This window comes from Hemibagrus wyckioides, linkage group LG23, assembly GCF_019097595.1.
Source record: "Hemibagrus wyckioides isolate EC202008001 linkage group LG23, SWU_Hwy_1.0, whole genome shotgun sequence".
NCBI classification, from domain to species: domain Eukaryota; kingdom Metazoa; phylum Chordata; class Actinopteri; order Siluriformes; family Bagridae; genus Hemibagrus; species Hemibagrus wyckioides.
The window spans coordinates 16,990,483-17,005,457 of NC_080732.1; the positions used below are offsets into that span (position 1 = coordinate 16,990,483).

Here is a 14,975-nt window from a genome sequence, read left to right on the forward strand (position 1 = left end):
TGAATGAGAGACAGATAGAGAGTGAGTGTACTGGGAGAACAGACAGGTGTCAGACTCGTCTCTCTGTGGACCAGAGAGATAATTAGACACAAACACTCAGGAGGGGCGCTGTGGAAACACACACACACACACACACACACATGCAGTCTCACACTTTCTCTGAGCTCCACCTGCCATCTAGTGGAGCAGAAAAGAGCCTGATCACCAAACATGTCATTATCTTCTGCTGCAAGTGATTAGTACTTACTAAAAGTGCTCAGAGGGAAGACAACCAGTGACCCAGCGACAGGAGAGTGGAGAGTGAAGGCTAGCTCGTCTGGTCCGATCCATCTGAGAGAAAGGAGTTGGAACACATAAAGCTGTGTGTGGAGCTGTGTATTGGTCAGAGTGACCATGCTGACCCCTGTACACCACCTACAGGGCAGTGGTGACTCAAGCAGTTAAAGTTCTGGGATGTTGATCAGAAGGCTGGCACCAGAACATGAAAGGTGTAGACTTGACCTCTAAATTCTACAGATCTCAGTCTGGAAGGATGTGCTGGACAAAAAAAAATGTTTTTCACCTCTTTTTTCACCATTTTTCACCTACCATGCCTTAACAGGATAACTGGTTTTTGTGGAATAAGGAGGACCTACACAATATTAGGCAGATGGTTTTAATGTTATGGCTGATCAGTATACGGTCCCATTATATATATGAAATGACATATGAGTCATAGAAAAGAGCAAAAACATACACCAATCAGGCATACCATTATGACCACTAAGAGGTGAAGTGAATAAGACTGATGATCTCCTCATCATGGCACCTGTTAGTGGGTGGGATATATTAGGCAGCAAGTGAACATTTTGTCCTCAAAGTTGATGTTAGAAGCAGGAAAAATGGACAAGTGTAAGGATTTGAGCGAGTTTGACGAAGGACCAGATTGTGATGGCTAGACCACTGGATCAGAGCATCTCCAAAACTGCAGCTCTTGTGGGGTGTTCCTGGTCTGTAGTGGTCAGTATCTATCAAAAGTGGTCCAAGGAAGGAACAGTGGTGAACCGGCTACAGGGTCATGGGTGGCCAAGGCTCATTGATGCACGTGGGGAGTGAAGGCTGGTTTTTGCTCAAATTGCTGAAGAAGTTAATGCTGGTTCTGATAGAAAGGTGTCAGAATACACAGTGCATGAGTTGTCAAGGCTGTTTTGGTAGCTAACACAATAATAGGCAGGTGGTCATAATGTTATGCCTGATCAGTTAGTACTGTTACTTCAATAACAGGTGAAAATTTTACACTGCCACAAAAAATTCATCCTTGGAAAGATGTACCACAAAAAGCTTCGAGAACGATCGCGAGGAAGACGATGAGACAGAAGCAGTCGATAAGCCGGACCACATGCAAGAACACTTCATGACACTTCCTCTGATAAAAATCCAGATCCTTAGCTCTTGGCACCTCTGGTTCTTGTGATCCAGTCAGTGTCAGTTCTGTGAGCTGACAGGAAGGCTACGGTGACTCAGATAACCACTCGTTACAGCCACGGTGAGCAGAAAGGCATCTCAGACCGCATAATACTGCAAAACCTTGAGGCGGATGTGATAGAAAGGAGTCAGAAAGGTGTTAGAAAAAGCGTTACTGAAAACTTTACCGCTCCTTAGGGACGGCTGCAGTTCACTTCAACCACCACCAGAGTGCGCTGTAAGACCATTGCCAAAACAGTCACGTTGTTTCAGATTTTAAATCGGATATTAAATGATCAAATGTTTAGATTTTATTATATAACACGACCCTAAAGGTGAAGATTTGTTCATATAGGCTGAAAAGAGTAGGGATGATGACGTATATACGCCATAGAGGACATTTTGAAATGTCAATTAATTTAATAATTATTATAAAAACATTCAGTTTGGACAGCAGAACATTTACATGGATGTTTTGTCAGATTTAAACATCAAAAAAGTGTTAAATATTGTTGTACACATAATACAGAAATTTTACTTCGGAGTGGTTTTGTCCGGTTGATGTTGACTTAGTGGGTGAAACATTTTCCTCAGTCTTTGTCTTTAATCCCTCTGTCCGGCCTGGAGAATATCCGGAAGAACATCTCTGTACTTAAGGAGAAACGTCTGCTTCCTGGTGCTGTGATAATGCAGATTTTAGAAATTTTAAAACTTTATAAGATGAATATTATTTACACCAGTGTGGCTTTATTATAGAGCAAATACTGGATTAGTGTCAGATTTGGAAAAAAAACATTCGGTATACTACAATAAGGTTCATGCAATGGGATGAGGATTAGATTGTGTGGGATGGACACCACACACACTCACACAGGAAATAAACAGAGTAAACGTATGCGGATTTTGTCATTAAGCTTCTCGAGAACGAAGAAGAACTGCCCTCATCTGCATTCCATAAGGCTTATGTCTAGACAAACATTACCAAGTCCAAGATTAGGACTAGCTGAGATCCGGTCAGGGCCGAGTATTAAGGGGGTCAAATGCAAGCTCAAGACAAGCTGAGTCAAGATCGAGATCTTAAGGCCGATAAACTCATATTAAATCAATTATTTGGCTTCATTTCTGCAAGACGCCAACGACCGGGCTGTTTTCTAAAAGAAGGAATTGCTTCTTGTTAAACTTTTTGCAAAAAGAGAAACGATAACAAATAATATTCTTACAGATTCATAATCAACACCAAGATCATATTTAGCAAAACCGGTGCCTGAGGTTGAGACCAAATAAAAACAGAAAGTATCTTAAATCCTACATCTTAACTAAATGAGAACGTTTTGCCAAGCTTCGTTTGAATTCCACAGATTCTAGACATTAAAAAATAAATAAATAAATAAATAAATAAATAAATGTAAAAATAAAAACACAACAAATAATAAATATAAATAAATAGATCTAAAATAATAATAAAAATAAATATAATATATATTAAACATAAATATAAATAACTTCAAATAATACATATACATAAATAGATCTCAAATAATAATAAATATATAACAAATAAATATAAATTTAAGTAATAAATATAAATAAATAGATCTAAAATAATAATAATAAATAGAATATATATAAAACATAAATATAAATAAATTCAAATAATACATATACATAAATAGATCTTAAATAATAATAAATATAATATAATAGATATATAATATTTATTATATATAATATAATAAATAGAAATTGAAATAATAAATATAAATAAATAGATCTAGAATAATAATAATAATAATAAATAAAAATATAATATATTAAAAATAAATAGAAATAAATAAATAGTTTTAAAAAAGCACAGTTCTTTTGCACAGCTGTTAGTTCCTGTATGAAAACAAACACTTCCTGTAACTACACAATTTTCTATTTCTATCAGAATAAGTGAACTAATTAGCTCTGTATCAATGCTTTGTTCGGCCGGATTGTAGCTTCGGAGGCCAAAAAAAATCAAGAAAGTTTGTCTCCTAACACTTAAAGTGGGTCACAAACACCATGACCTGGTGAACATCCCAATAATAGACATGTTCTTGTTTTCATTCCGTTGCATCACTGGAAAATTGGAAATGTTTTCAATTCAGCATGATGCAAGGTTTATTAGATTTGCTCAAGTTTTCTCTGTCACTATGTCCTCTAAACTTGTGACCTTGGCCAGAAGGAAAAATAAACAAATAAATAAATAAATCCTTCACTTTCTGAAAACATTTCTAAGGGCTCCGCCGAGACCTCTTTCTGAAAGCGCCCCCATTCGCCCACCTTGCAGCTGCTTCCTGAAGGTAAAACTGTCAGTTCAGAAAAACCCTAAAATGTGAAAGCAGCATTTGTAAAAAAATAAATAAATAAATAAATAAATAAATAAATAAATAAATAAATAAATAAATAAATAAATAAAAATAAATGATGTACTTCACAGAACAAACCTATCTAGAGTAACCACTTTATTTTGTTCTGACACACAAAACAAATGCTGCTTCTCTTTAACCCACGTGTATAAGGCTTCATCTCCACATGTCCTGCGGTCAGTGAGGGACAGACGCTGGTGGACGCAAGCTTACGCCTGCCAGCGGTGAGTCAGAGCTGATTTTCGAGAAACAGAGGGTTGAACCTCCGCGCGTAAACATTTACTTGCTCTCGCCTCCCTCTCGTGGGAAGTGTTTTGGAGCTGTAGGCAAACACACGCATCACGATTCCCCACAGCATTCGCTTTCACTCTTCCACCGAGGTGCAAATTAGAGTTTAACGAGGCGGGATGAAGGAGGCGTGGATTGACAATGTGTTGGAGAAGTCAGTCTGGTCCACTACCAGTTACTTATTAAATATAATGGGGAACAAAAAACGGATTCACTTGATGTTCTGTTAGCCGTAGATGTTTAATTTGAACAGTAACACTGTACGCTTCTAACACACTGCTAACCGCAAGCTACCACTTAATACCGACTCCGACACATTAGCTAAGATGATTCAGATCTTGACACAGTTGCCTTTTGTTCATTCATTCATTCAGTCATTTATTCATCAATTCTTTCATTTTTTCATCCATCCATTCATCTATCCATCCATCCATCCATCCATCTATTCATTCATTCATTCATTCATTCATTCATTCATACATTCATCCATTCATTTATGTATTTATTCATTCATTTATTCTTCCTTTCTTTCATTTATCATTCATTAATTCATTCATTCATTCATTCATTCTTTCTTTCTTTCTTTCTTTCTTTCTTTCTTTCTTTCTTTCTTTCTTTCTTTCTTTCTTTCTTTCTTTTATCCATTCATTAATTCATGTATTTATTTATTTATTTATTTATTTATTCATCCTTTCATGTATGTATTTATTTATTCATTCATTTGTTTATGTATTTATTCATTCATGCATTCCATCATTTATTTATTTATTTATTTATTATTTATTTATTTATTAAGTGCTGTACCATACCAGCTTTATCAACTTACTATCTATCTAACTCCCTCGCTCTCTGGATTGTTATTAATTTATTATCATTATCAGTAATACATGAGGTTGGTGACGAGGATGTTTGTTTCTGCTGTATCTTCAGAGGAATAATTTTCCGAGCTGTTTGTACGACTGGACTGTATGCCGCCGCAGTTAGGAGTAAGTACCAGTGAAAGTCCCCAAAAATAACCCAGGACTCGTTTTTCACTGGTAGTCAATCCTCTGTGTTTGTTTTTCTTGCTTGCCTTCTAACTGGTGACCTGATTGGTCAGCTTGACGTCATTAGGTGCTTTTCTGCAAAACTTTTTTTTAAAGTGGTTTCTTCCCTGCAGCTTCTTCCTATATGATGACATGTAGAAATAAAATTTAAAAAAACTTGTGCAAAAAAAGGCCAAAGCGTCATACACGGATCCTATTCTAACAGGAAAACAGTAACATAAACTCTGCTGTTGTACCAGACTTTGGAAACAAAACTGCTTAGCGAGGCTCGAGAGTTGCCCAAAATATACCCGATCCCTGTTTGTGTAACCTCCGTAACATCCTTCCTCATTCAAACGGCTCGCCAAAGACTCGGCTTGAGCAAGCGCCAAACGGCTCGATTGCATTCATCCATTAAAATGTAATTAATGTCCGTTTGACTCAGTGATAGAACCATTTGAAGCTTAATCCCTTGAAGATAGAGATACAGTTTTTATTATAATTTCTTTTAACAAGCGTATCCCGTGAGGTCGGCTTTGTTTGAGGTTGAACAAAATGGCAGCAGATGGAAGGGAACAGAGCTCTGTTGTACTGACAGGGAAGCAGGAGAACGTCCAAAATGAAGGCCATACCATCGTCCAAACAAGCGGCCATTGTGCTATCGACTAAGGAATACTGTTAGCTCTTCCGTGACTTTGCTAGTGGAAAACATCGTCAATTCGACAATCCCAGGACTGTCATTTTTCTAAAAAGAGTGGCCCTGAGGGTTAATCCGAAGTCACAAAGTCAGAGTTTGTTAGTTTTGGCTGTTTTTTCCTGCTGCTTATTGGGTTTGTGTTGATTCTTTGCATCACACACAGAGACTGGCATCAAGAGCCTTGACTTATCAAGTTATAAATCACAGCATGCGATCTGACGCCCTTCCTTCTCATCAGGGCTCAGATGACTTCTTGACTCCTCTGAGAATATGGATTTGCGTCAACATGTCAGGAATGGGATGCAATAATTTCCTGTATTAATCCCATCTTGCCGAGCCGCAGAGATACCGCTTTGTTTATGGTCACAGGTTCGGTTTTTTTGAACTGGAAAAGAAGACTCCTGGAGCAGACGTGTCTCGGCTGCCGGGGTCACAAGTTTAAGTTTGAAACAGAGCTGATAAGACGATGACTCTTTTCTTTCGGACGGCTGTATAGGCTAAAAGCAGACACTTGAGTCAAGAGATTTGTGCCACATTAAACCTTCTATGAAGTGACTAGCATAAGCAGAGGCTCTATTATGTTTGAAGGAATCCAGACACACTCTCAAAGCACCTCTCTGCCTTCGTTTGGCTGAACTGTGAGGCAAAGAAGTTGTTGCCCAAATGGCTTTTTTTGTAGAGGAGTGAAAAGGGATAAAAACCACCCCATTAGCTGGCGAGCAGCTATGCCTAGGCATTTTACGGAGGCTATTTGGTGGCTGTTTGTATTCAAAGCCGCCCGTCAGAAAGAGATAGGGTGACTAAGAGAGGTCAGTTTAGCAGCAAAGCTGAGTGTGAAATACTTCTTCATATATATATATATATAATACAGCTAACGTGGTTGACTCTAGGGCTTCAAATTGTAAACAGGGAGATTTGAATGATACGTTACAGCGGCTCCTTTTCACAAAAAGGCATGGAGAATGCCATGGTGATAATTGAGAGCCAGAGAGGACAGACTACAGGGGGGGCATGCACGAGCGGGCGAGTGCTCAGAAAGGGGGCAGGACGTTCGAAAAGGACACTGTGATTTGTGGAATTGGAGGGCTGATTGGCACCGAGCCTGGCTTTACGAGGGAATCAAAATCATCAGCAGGACAACCAAAGGTCGTGGATTTGGACGTGTCTGTGTGAAAGAGCAGCGTGTCAACTGCGGCTGTCTGGCACGCATGAAACGGACGTACCGTGAGGAGAAGATCAACATCGGCTTGGATCAGACAGGGGGGGCAGATTGTGATTTCATGACTGATGCTGCTGTGGATTTGTGCGAGTCTGTACACACACACACACATACACACAAACATGGTTTTATAATCCCTAACACACCAGTGAGAATATTCAGGATCAGACATGAAACACACTGATGTATTCATTTATGCCAGGAGCTATACAATTCCAGCCACATGCACACACACGTGAAATTTCAGATTTCAGACTGAGGCGTTTGGCTGAGCTACAACCTGGCACTCGTTTGTGTTTGGATAAGATTTCACGTTGCCATCCATCGTCTGCCGGTTCTGTTCATACGTTCCACTCGCTCAATCGTGTTCATCGTGTTGATCCAAAGCAGAATCCGGCACAACGTCCGCCTCGCTAATGTAGTCCTCTGACAAGTTGCACGGCTACAAGAATCATCTTTATAAGCTTTAGAGTCTTACTTTGTAATAACATTTACACAGGACAGAGCCATTTATCACAAAAGAAGGAACAAAGCTTTAAAAGAATATCGGCCAATTCAATATCTGGACTCTTTTTCTTCTTGCTAAAGGAAACAGAGAGTGTGTGATAGAGAGGGAACACTTTGAGTGCCTGGTTTTGGGGAAAAACAAAATGCTGATGTATTTTTTTCGCATGCTAGTTGTATATTCTGGATGTAAATTGTAGGCTTTTAATTAAATTACATGCTTGATCGATAAATATTGTTAAATATTGATGCGATATTTAATTAGATGACCAACATGAACATTATTTCATACATGAAAATGAAATCATAATTTTTGAAAACATTTTTGCATTTTGAGAAATTAAAGGAAAATCCAATGAGCTGCCATTAAATTTACCCAGTTATTTTTTTAGACTGCGAGCCACGCCTTCTCATCCAGCATCAGTGCCTGACCTCACAAATGTGCTTCTAGAGGAATGGTCAAAAACTCCCATAAACACACTCCTAAACCATATGGAAAGCCTTCCCAGAAGAGTTGAAGGGTGGGACAACTCCATATTACATTCATGCGCATGTAAAGGCAGATGTCCCAGTTTTGGCCTGACTCACGGTCTCCACTCTAATTCATCCCAAAGGTGTTCTATCAGGTTGAGGTCAGGATTCTTTGCAGGCCAGTCAAGTTCCTCCACACCAAACTCACTCATCCATGTCTTTATGGACCTTGTTTTGGTCACTGGTGTGCAGTCATGTTGGAACAGGAAGGGGTCATCCCCAAACTGTTCCCACAAAGTTGGGAGCATGAAATTGTCTTGAAGCTGAAGCATTAAGAGTTCCTATCACTGGAACTAACGGGTCAAGCCCAATCCCTGAAAAATAACACCTGAATTCAATGATTTGGAGGGATGTCCCAAAACTTTTGGCAATATAGTGTATGTCCAAGAGTGTCCTTGAGGTGATGGTGGGATCTGGACATCAAGGATTTGAGCGGTGAAGATGATGAAGGTGATGAAAGAAAGCAGTCTTCTGTCCAGCATCTAATCTATAAATTGGATCCAAATTCAGAGATACAGTACACAGTACTGCCGCTCAGCAGTTACAACCAAGAGCTTTCCCTGGATACATGAGGAAATATAGTGAGCAGGAAGCAGCATGTCTACTGTGTTTTGTTCCAATCTATCCAAGCAAATCCAAGAAGCTGCTACTAGACGGAGAAGACTTTATTACATGTTTCAGCATCAGATTGAGCAACGTGAGTCTGTTGCAGCAGCAGCCTCATCCCTTTTGTTTTTGTTTTTTTAGCACCAGAATAACTCCCTCATACTGTGACCACCATAATGCAACCAACCACCCAACCACCGCCCTCTCGCTTCCTTCCCATCAATCAAACTGGTCTAGGAGCTGTCATGTAAAAACAAAAAAAAAAACCCCAAACAAACTCTTCAAGGTTATTCAGAAATGTAAAAACAGAGGGAGAGAGTGAGCGAGAGAGAGAGAGAGCGAGTGAGAGAGAAGCAGGATTGATAAAACTGACATGATTTAATTTAGCCAGTCTATTGATCCTATTAATGATCCCTCTAATTATTGGCCTTAACTCTCTTTTCTCTTGTCCCCAGAGGCCTATTTTTATTGTTTCCATGTTGATGATTGAATGTTCCACTCCACAGTGGTGGTTAATATGAAAGTAGACGCTCAGGACTTACTTACGCATTTTCTGTTTTTCCCTAGCCTACTAGGGGCGATATATTAATAGAAAGTTTCAGAAAAATGCAGCGCAAATTTCATCTTCAACCAGTAAAATTCTGTGTAAAGTTCTCCAACAGAGGGAAAAACACACCTAGCCAATTTTATATCAGACTCACAGCCTGAACATCATTCATATCTTTATACTGCAGTCCATTTACGCCAGTGAATACTGGTCATCGGTGAGACAGTTCCTGGAAACGTGGCTGCCGGATTTTCCATGGCACTGGAAGTGGAGCAATAAGGTACATAAAGGCAGAGGACAGGAGACAGCGCAGTGTGATTCTATTCAGAGTGACAGGCAGCCATATCCAGACATCCTCAGGCCTTTTCCCTCTCGCTGCCTGTCGGGAACATCACATGCAGTCGATAGCAGTTTGTCCTGCCAGATCTGCTCTGATCCTGTGTGATGGCTGTAGATCTTTCAGATCTCTCAGGAAAAGGCCTGTCTTGCCTTCACCTGGCAGATCGAGATCTGTCCGACATGTTCGAAGCGTCTATTATTAATAACGGCAGTTTTGCAAGCTCGCAAGTACGTGCCAAGCGTTATTCAGCTAATTGCCTCGAGGTTAAGCCAGGTGGAGTGTGTGTACATTGTTTATGAAAAGGTGTCATAACCGAGTGCTTAAAATGCTGATAGATGAAATAACAGTTGGTGTAAGATCTCCTTAAGATTGTTTTTTTGCTCATCTCTCAAGCCAGTATTATTACTATTTTTCCACAGATAATTTTTTTCCTAAGAATCCATATTTGTTTGTATTTAAAAGTTGCATTAACAATGGCGCCTCGTCTGATTTGTTGGTCCGTGACAGGTACTGAAAAAGGCATTTACACCTTTCACGCTCGAGGCTGATCTCTACCTTAGAGTATCCGGGGCTTATTCCACCGAGGCGCATAAATAAAAAGCAGGCTGCACGCTTCCTAGTTTACGATGCATGTAGTCACAGGTCCAGTAGACAGGTTTTCAGATTGGATTGCAAACAGAGAGGTCTGTATCTGCAAGTGCTTTCACGTACGCAGAGTTTATGTTATACGCAGTGAGAAAGTGATTAGACTCTGAATCAAACTGATCGCAGGAAGTGAATCAATTGATAAAGTGAGCCAACGCTTGAGCCAAAAGCAGAGACAGAGCTGTAGTGCTGTAGATATGGACTTATATACACTGATCAGGCATAAAATTATGACCACTGAGAGGTGAAGAGAATAACACTGATGATCTCCTCATCATGGCACCTGTTAGTGGGTGGGATATATTAGGCAGCAAGTGAACATTTTGTCCTCAAAGTTGATGCGTTAGAAGCAGGAAAAATGGACAAGAGTAAGGATTTGAGCGAGTTTGACGAAGGGCCAAATTGTAATGGATAGACGACCGGATCAGAGCATCTCCAAAACTGCAGCTCTTTTGGGGTGTTCCCGGTCTGCAGTGGTCAGTATCTATCAAAAGTGGTGCAAGGTGGTGAACCCGGCGACAGGGTCATGGGCGGCCAAGGCTCATTGATGCATGTGGGGAGTGAAGGCTGGCCCGTGTGATCCGATCCAACAGACGAGCTACTGTTGCTCAAACTGCTGAAGAAGTTAATGCTGATTCTAATAGAAAGGTGTCTGAATACACATTGCATGACGGATCTGGGCTGTTTCGGCAGCAAAAGGGGGACCAACACAATATAAGGTGGTCATAATGTTATGCCTGGTTGGTGTATGGACTAACCAAAAAACGACACAAAATACTTAATTATTTAATTTCTTACTTTCAAACGAATCATTGATTTAGTGATGGGTTTTGAATCCTTCTTTCCTCAGTTGCTGTAACAATGAGTTCCTACAGACACCTCAAGGGAATTTAATAAGAAGAATTTTAATTATATTTAATGTGAAATCAAACCAAACCGAATAAGAAACTGAGGAAAAGGCCGTCACTGAAAGCACAAGAAATGACATGCAGCCTATTTTAAACGTGACAAACATTTTTAAGCACCAAGCTTCAGACTCTTTCAATAGAAAGAAGTAATCAGTTCACGTGAAGTGAAAATCGCAAAGCAAATCTATTAGCTACATCACCAATAACACACACACACAAAAAATAGACAAGACATACGAAGCCAACATCAACAATGACTTCGGCCCTCAGTTGAAACCTTTGGAGTTTTACTGTTAGATAGTAACACACAGGCGAAGAGGTTTATTTATTCAACACGATTTATTTCAGAGCTTTCAGGAGTTCACGGGGTAAAAACAAAACCGCTATTTAGTTTCAAAACTAACCCGCTCCTCCCCCCTCCCTCCCCCCACCCCAATACCCGGGTGGTATAAATGGTTGAACTACAATTAAAAAGACACCGACGTTTACAGCACTGAAACGTATCAAACAACACTGGTTTCCGTTTCTTGGTGTTCTGGCAAGATGATGGAAATCGGCAAGGGAGTGGTTCACTGGGTCCAACAGTAGATCGGCAGCTTGAAAGACCGACGAGACGAGCCGGAAAAGGCGATAGACTTGTTGTTAGGCAGGCTTAGCTTAGGCAAAACACGTGGTAAGGATCTTTCCTTCTAGCAAACCAAATAGTTTACCAGAAACCGTAACTGTAATGGTGACTAGGAGTTAACCGTGTACCTGTAACAAACACTTTTTCAGTCGGTTGTGTGTTTCGTCGAACGACCAACGAGTGGCATACACGTCACCCCATCTTTCGCACGTGTTCGGACAAATAAAATATCCTCTTTAAAACAGCTATTTATCTTAACAAAATAAATCTCCTCCGTTAAAATGGCGCACATAGCAAAAAAAATGTAACAGATCTCCATATATATATATATATATATATATATATATTTATAATTTTATATACATATACACACATACTGTTTTGGCAGACAGAACATGAATTAGTTAGTCATTGTAAACAGCTCGACTCTTCGTTTCCTCGCTTTATCTCTATTAGAATCGGCTCCAGTTTCAGCTCCTCGAAAAATTTGTGCTTCTGGGCGGTCCCGGAGCAAGGCTGGCTCCGTAAGTGCACGTCTGAGTTTAATACTTGCAGTGAATCACAACACTGTGCCAGTAACGCTAGCGAGGCGATCAGCAGGCTCTGGAAATAAAAGTAGTCCTGTTTAGACTACCCTGAGTTAGGTAGAGAGGGGTGGGAGCGAGGGAGCGGTGGAGGGGTGCGGGATTTTGGCGACGTTAGTTGAGGCACTTTGGCCCAACCATGTGTGGAATGATACTGGAAAGAGTGTAGAAGAAACACAGATTGTGAAACAGCCTGGCTTCCTCTTTATCACTAGATCATTCTACTCTTCCTCTGTAACGTTACAATCTCAGTAGGGCTTCAGGAAGCTTGACGAGACTTCAGTTCTCCTCGTCATCGCTGACGTCCTTCTCTCCCGACACCCTCTCCGGGATGGCTCCCAGGCTGCGGCGGGGTCTGGCTTCCTTGGCTAGGTTGCAAGTGAGAGCGGCGTAATGCACCTGCTTCGTGTTCTCCAGCACCTCGGCCCTCGCATGCTTCAGCAGGTCCGCCTGACCCTGGAGAGAGAGAAATGTTCACGAGGACACAATCATATGAGGAAACACAAAAAATGTCACCGTCAGCGTTGGGTAAAACAAGAGTTGTCAGTTGGTAGAATTATTAGCGTTTCTGCTGACAGAAAAAAGTAATAAAAAACAAATAGATTGAAAATGATTTTCTTTAATTGTTCTATTATGATTCTAGCGAGAACAGTCGACTGCTGTAATGACGTTTTATGTATCCCTCGGGCAACAGAACGCAGTTTGCAAACTGGCTAGGCAAAAACAAATATGCGTAATTCAATATGAAAGAAACAACGACAAAAAAAAAAAAACATCAGGTCTAAACTTTAGGCACATTAAGTTCTGGAACTGTCAGAGGAATGGATTTTTCTAACATCCATCCAATCTAACAAGACACTGCGATGTGCTTACGCTATTAGACCGGACAGATGATGCTGACGATCGACCTGCGAGTCCTCCACACGCTCGGTCGCTCTGGCTACACTCTCGAATTAATTATGTAGTCTGGCAAAGTTCTTCAGCAGCATAAACAACGGGAATGACCTTACGGGAAACGACCGAGGGACGGTGCTTTAATCAATGGGCAGCTTTTTGCACGTAATGTTATGTTTAATTAGCACATGCAAATGTGATTTGTGGTAAGGGCTAAGTAGTGATTATTACAGAGGAAAGGCCTGACATATTCACCATTAAGTGGATGTAATTGAAGGGCAAACCTTTTAATCTTCTAATTCGGAGTGAACTAAATCTCCAGGGTCACTCACTGTCCACTTTATATTATGACACGCTTCAGTGAAACAGCTGTTATGCTTAAACACGCTAGAAAGCAGCTGTTTAGTTTTTTGTTTTTTTTTTCTGGAGGATTGGGGATTTTGCCGTGATATCGAAACAGAGAGCTGCTTCATCGTTTCAACCGGCTCGAGCTGGATCTCTGAATCGTTCTTACATCAGAACTGTGTGAAAAGTAAGTAAGAAGTAAGTTGCAGTGAAACGGTTTACATGACACAAGAGACCAAGCTGAGAAGCAATACCCTGGATATGAAATCTGCTTCAAAATCTCTTTTATCCACCTATGTACAGTATGTTGACTTTAGAGGGATATAAAAACACAAAAAATCGGTCAGCCTAAAAAGCCGTGTTGGTGTTGGCTACTTAAAAACGCTCTCCTGTAAATAGCTCCTGCTTTTAGGTGCAGTATTGCAGGGGAGGTACAGAAACTTCCAGAATGTGTAGCCCTGGGCAGTTCATTTAAAGCAGAGTGTAAAGTGAGAGCGAGAGAAAAACGAGGGGGCGAAGGAAGAAAGAAAGAGAAAGGGAAGGAGAGGGAGTAAAACGCGGAGGAAAGAAAGAGATACGGTCGATGCCGACGCGGTGCTCACCTTCAGAATAGTTATGTTCCAAGTGAAGCTCTCCACTGCCTTGTGGAGCTTCCTGCCTTTCAGTCCCTCCTTCACCGCCATGTCATGAAGATTCTCATGGAACTCCATAGCTGGATAAAACATGTGAGAAAATAAAGAGAGAGAGAAAAAAAACACATCATAACATTATTTCATTTTTATTCCAAAGTTGAGCTGTGGGTAGTAAGTGTGTAATATTTAATGACTTCTTTTACAACCTTGACATTCAATTTCAGATGTGTGTAACTCAGAAGTTGAAGCTGAAGGCCATCGCTGCTTTCATTGTGTGCAATGATTCACAAAGCTACAAAAAATGGTGTTTGGTTCTGCTTTGAGGGTCAGCAAGGTGGCTTAGTGGTTGGTACTGTTGCCTCACAGCAAGAAGGTCCTTGGTTAAAATTCCAAAGCCTTTCTGTGTGGAGTTTGCATGTTCTCCCCATGCTTGGGTGGGTGTACTCCGGTTTCCTCCCACAGTCCAAAAACATGTACATTAGGTTGACTGGTAATTCTAAATTGTTCATAGGAGTGAGTGTGAGTGTGTGTGGTTGTCTGTGATGGACTGGTGACCTTTCCAGGGTGTACCCTTTTGCCCAATGTGTGCTGGGATAGGCTCCAGCAGACCCCCGTGACCCTAATTAGGAATAAAGCAGGTATAGACAATGGTTCTGCTTTGAGGAGCTACAGTGCTCTGTAAGTCAGGGTTGGAGTGTACCATGTGTTAAAGCACACACTAAATCTAATATTCTGCGACTAGATGTGAG

At 40.6% G+C, this 14,975-nt stretch overlaps 1 protein-coding gene across 1 annotated transcript in view; it reads right to left on the reverse strand.

Moving 5' to 3' along the window:
* Positions 1 to 11,360: 11,360 nt before the first annotated feature.
* Positions 11,361 to 14,975, reverse strand: part of LOC131344307 (inactive phospholipase C-like protein 2) — a 44,063-nt gene continuing 40,448 nt past the window's right edge. Inside the window, exons 6-7 of the mRNA XM_058376489.1 lie at positions 14,197 to 14,306; positions 11,361 to 12,811 (exon numbers count right to left, since the gene is read on the reverse strand). Of these exons, the coding sequence (XP_058232472.1) occupies positions 12,635 to 12,811; positions 14,197 to 14,306 (287 nt within the window). The 3' untranslated portion in view covers positions 11,361 to 12,634. The remainder of the gene's footprint in view (positions 12,812 to 14,196; positions 14,307 to 14,975) is intronic.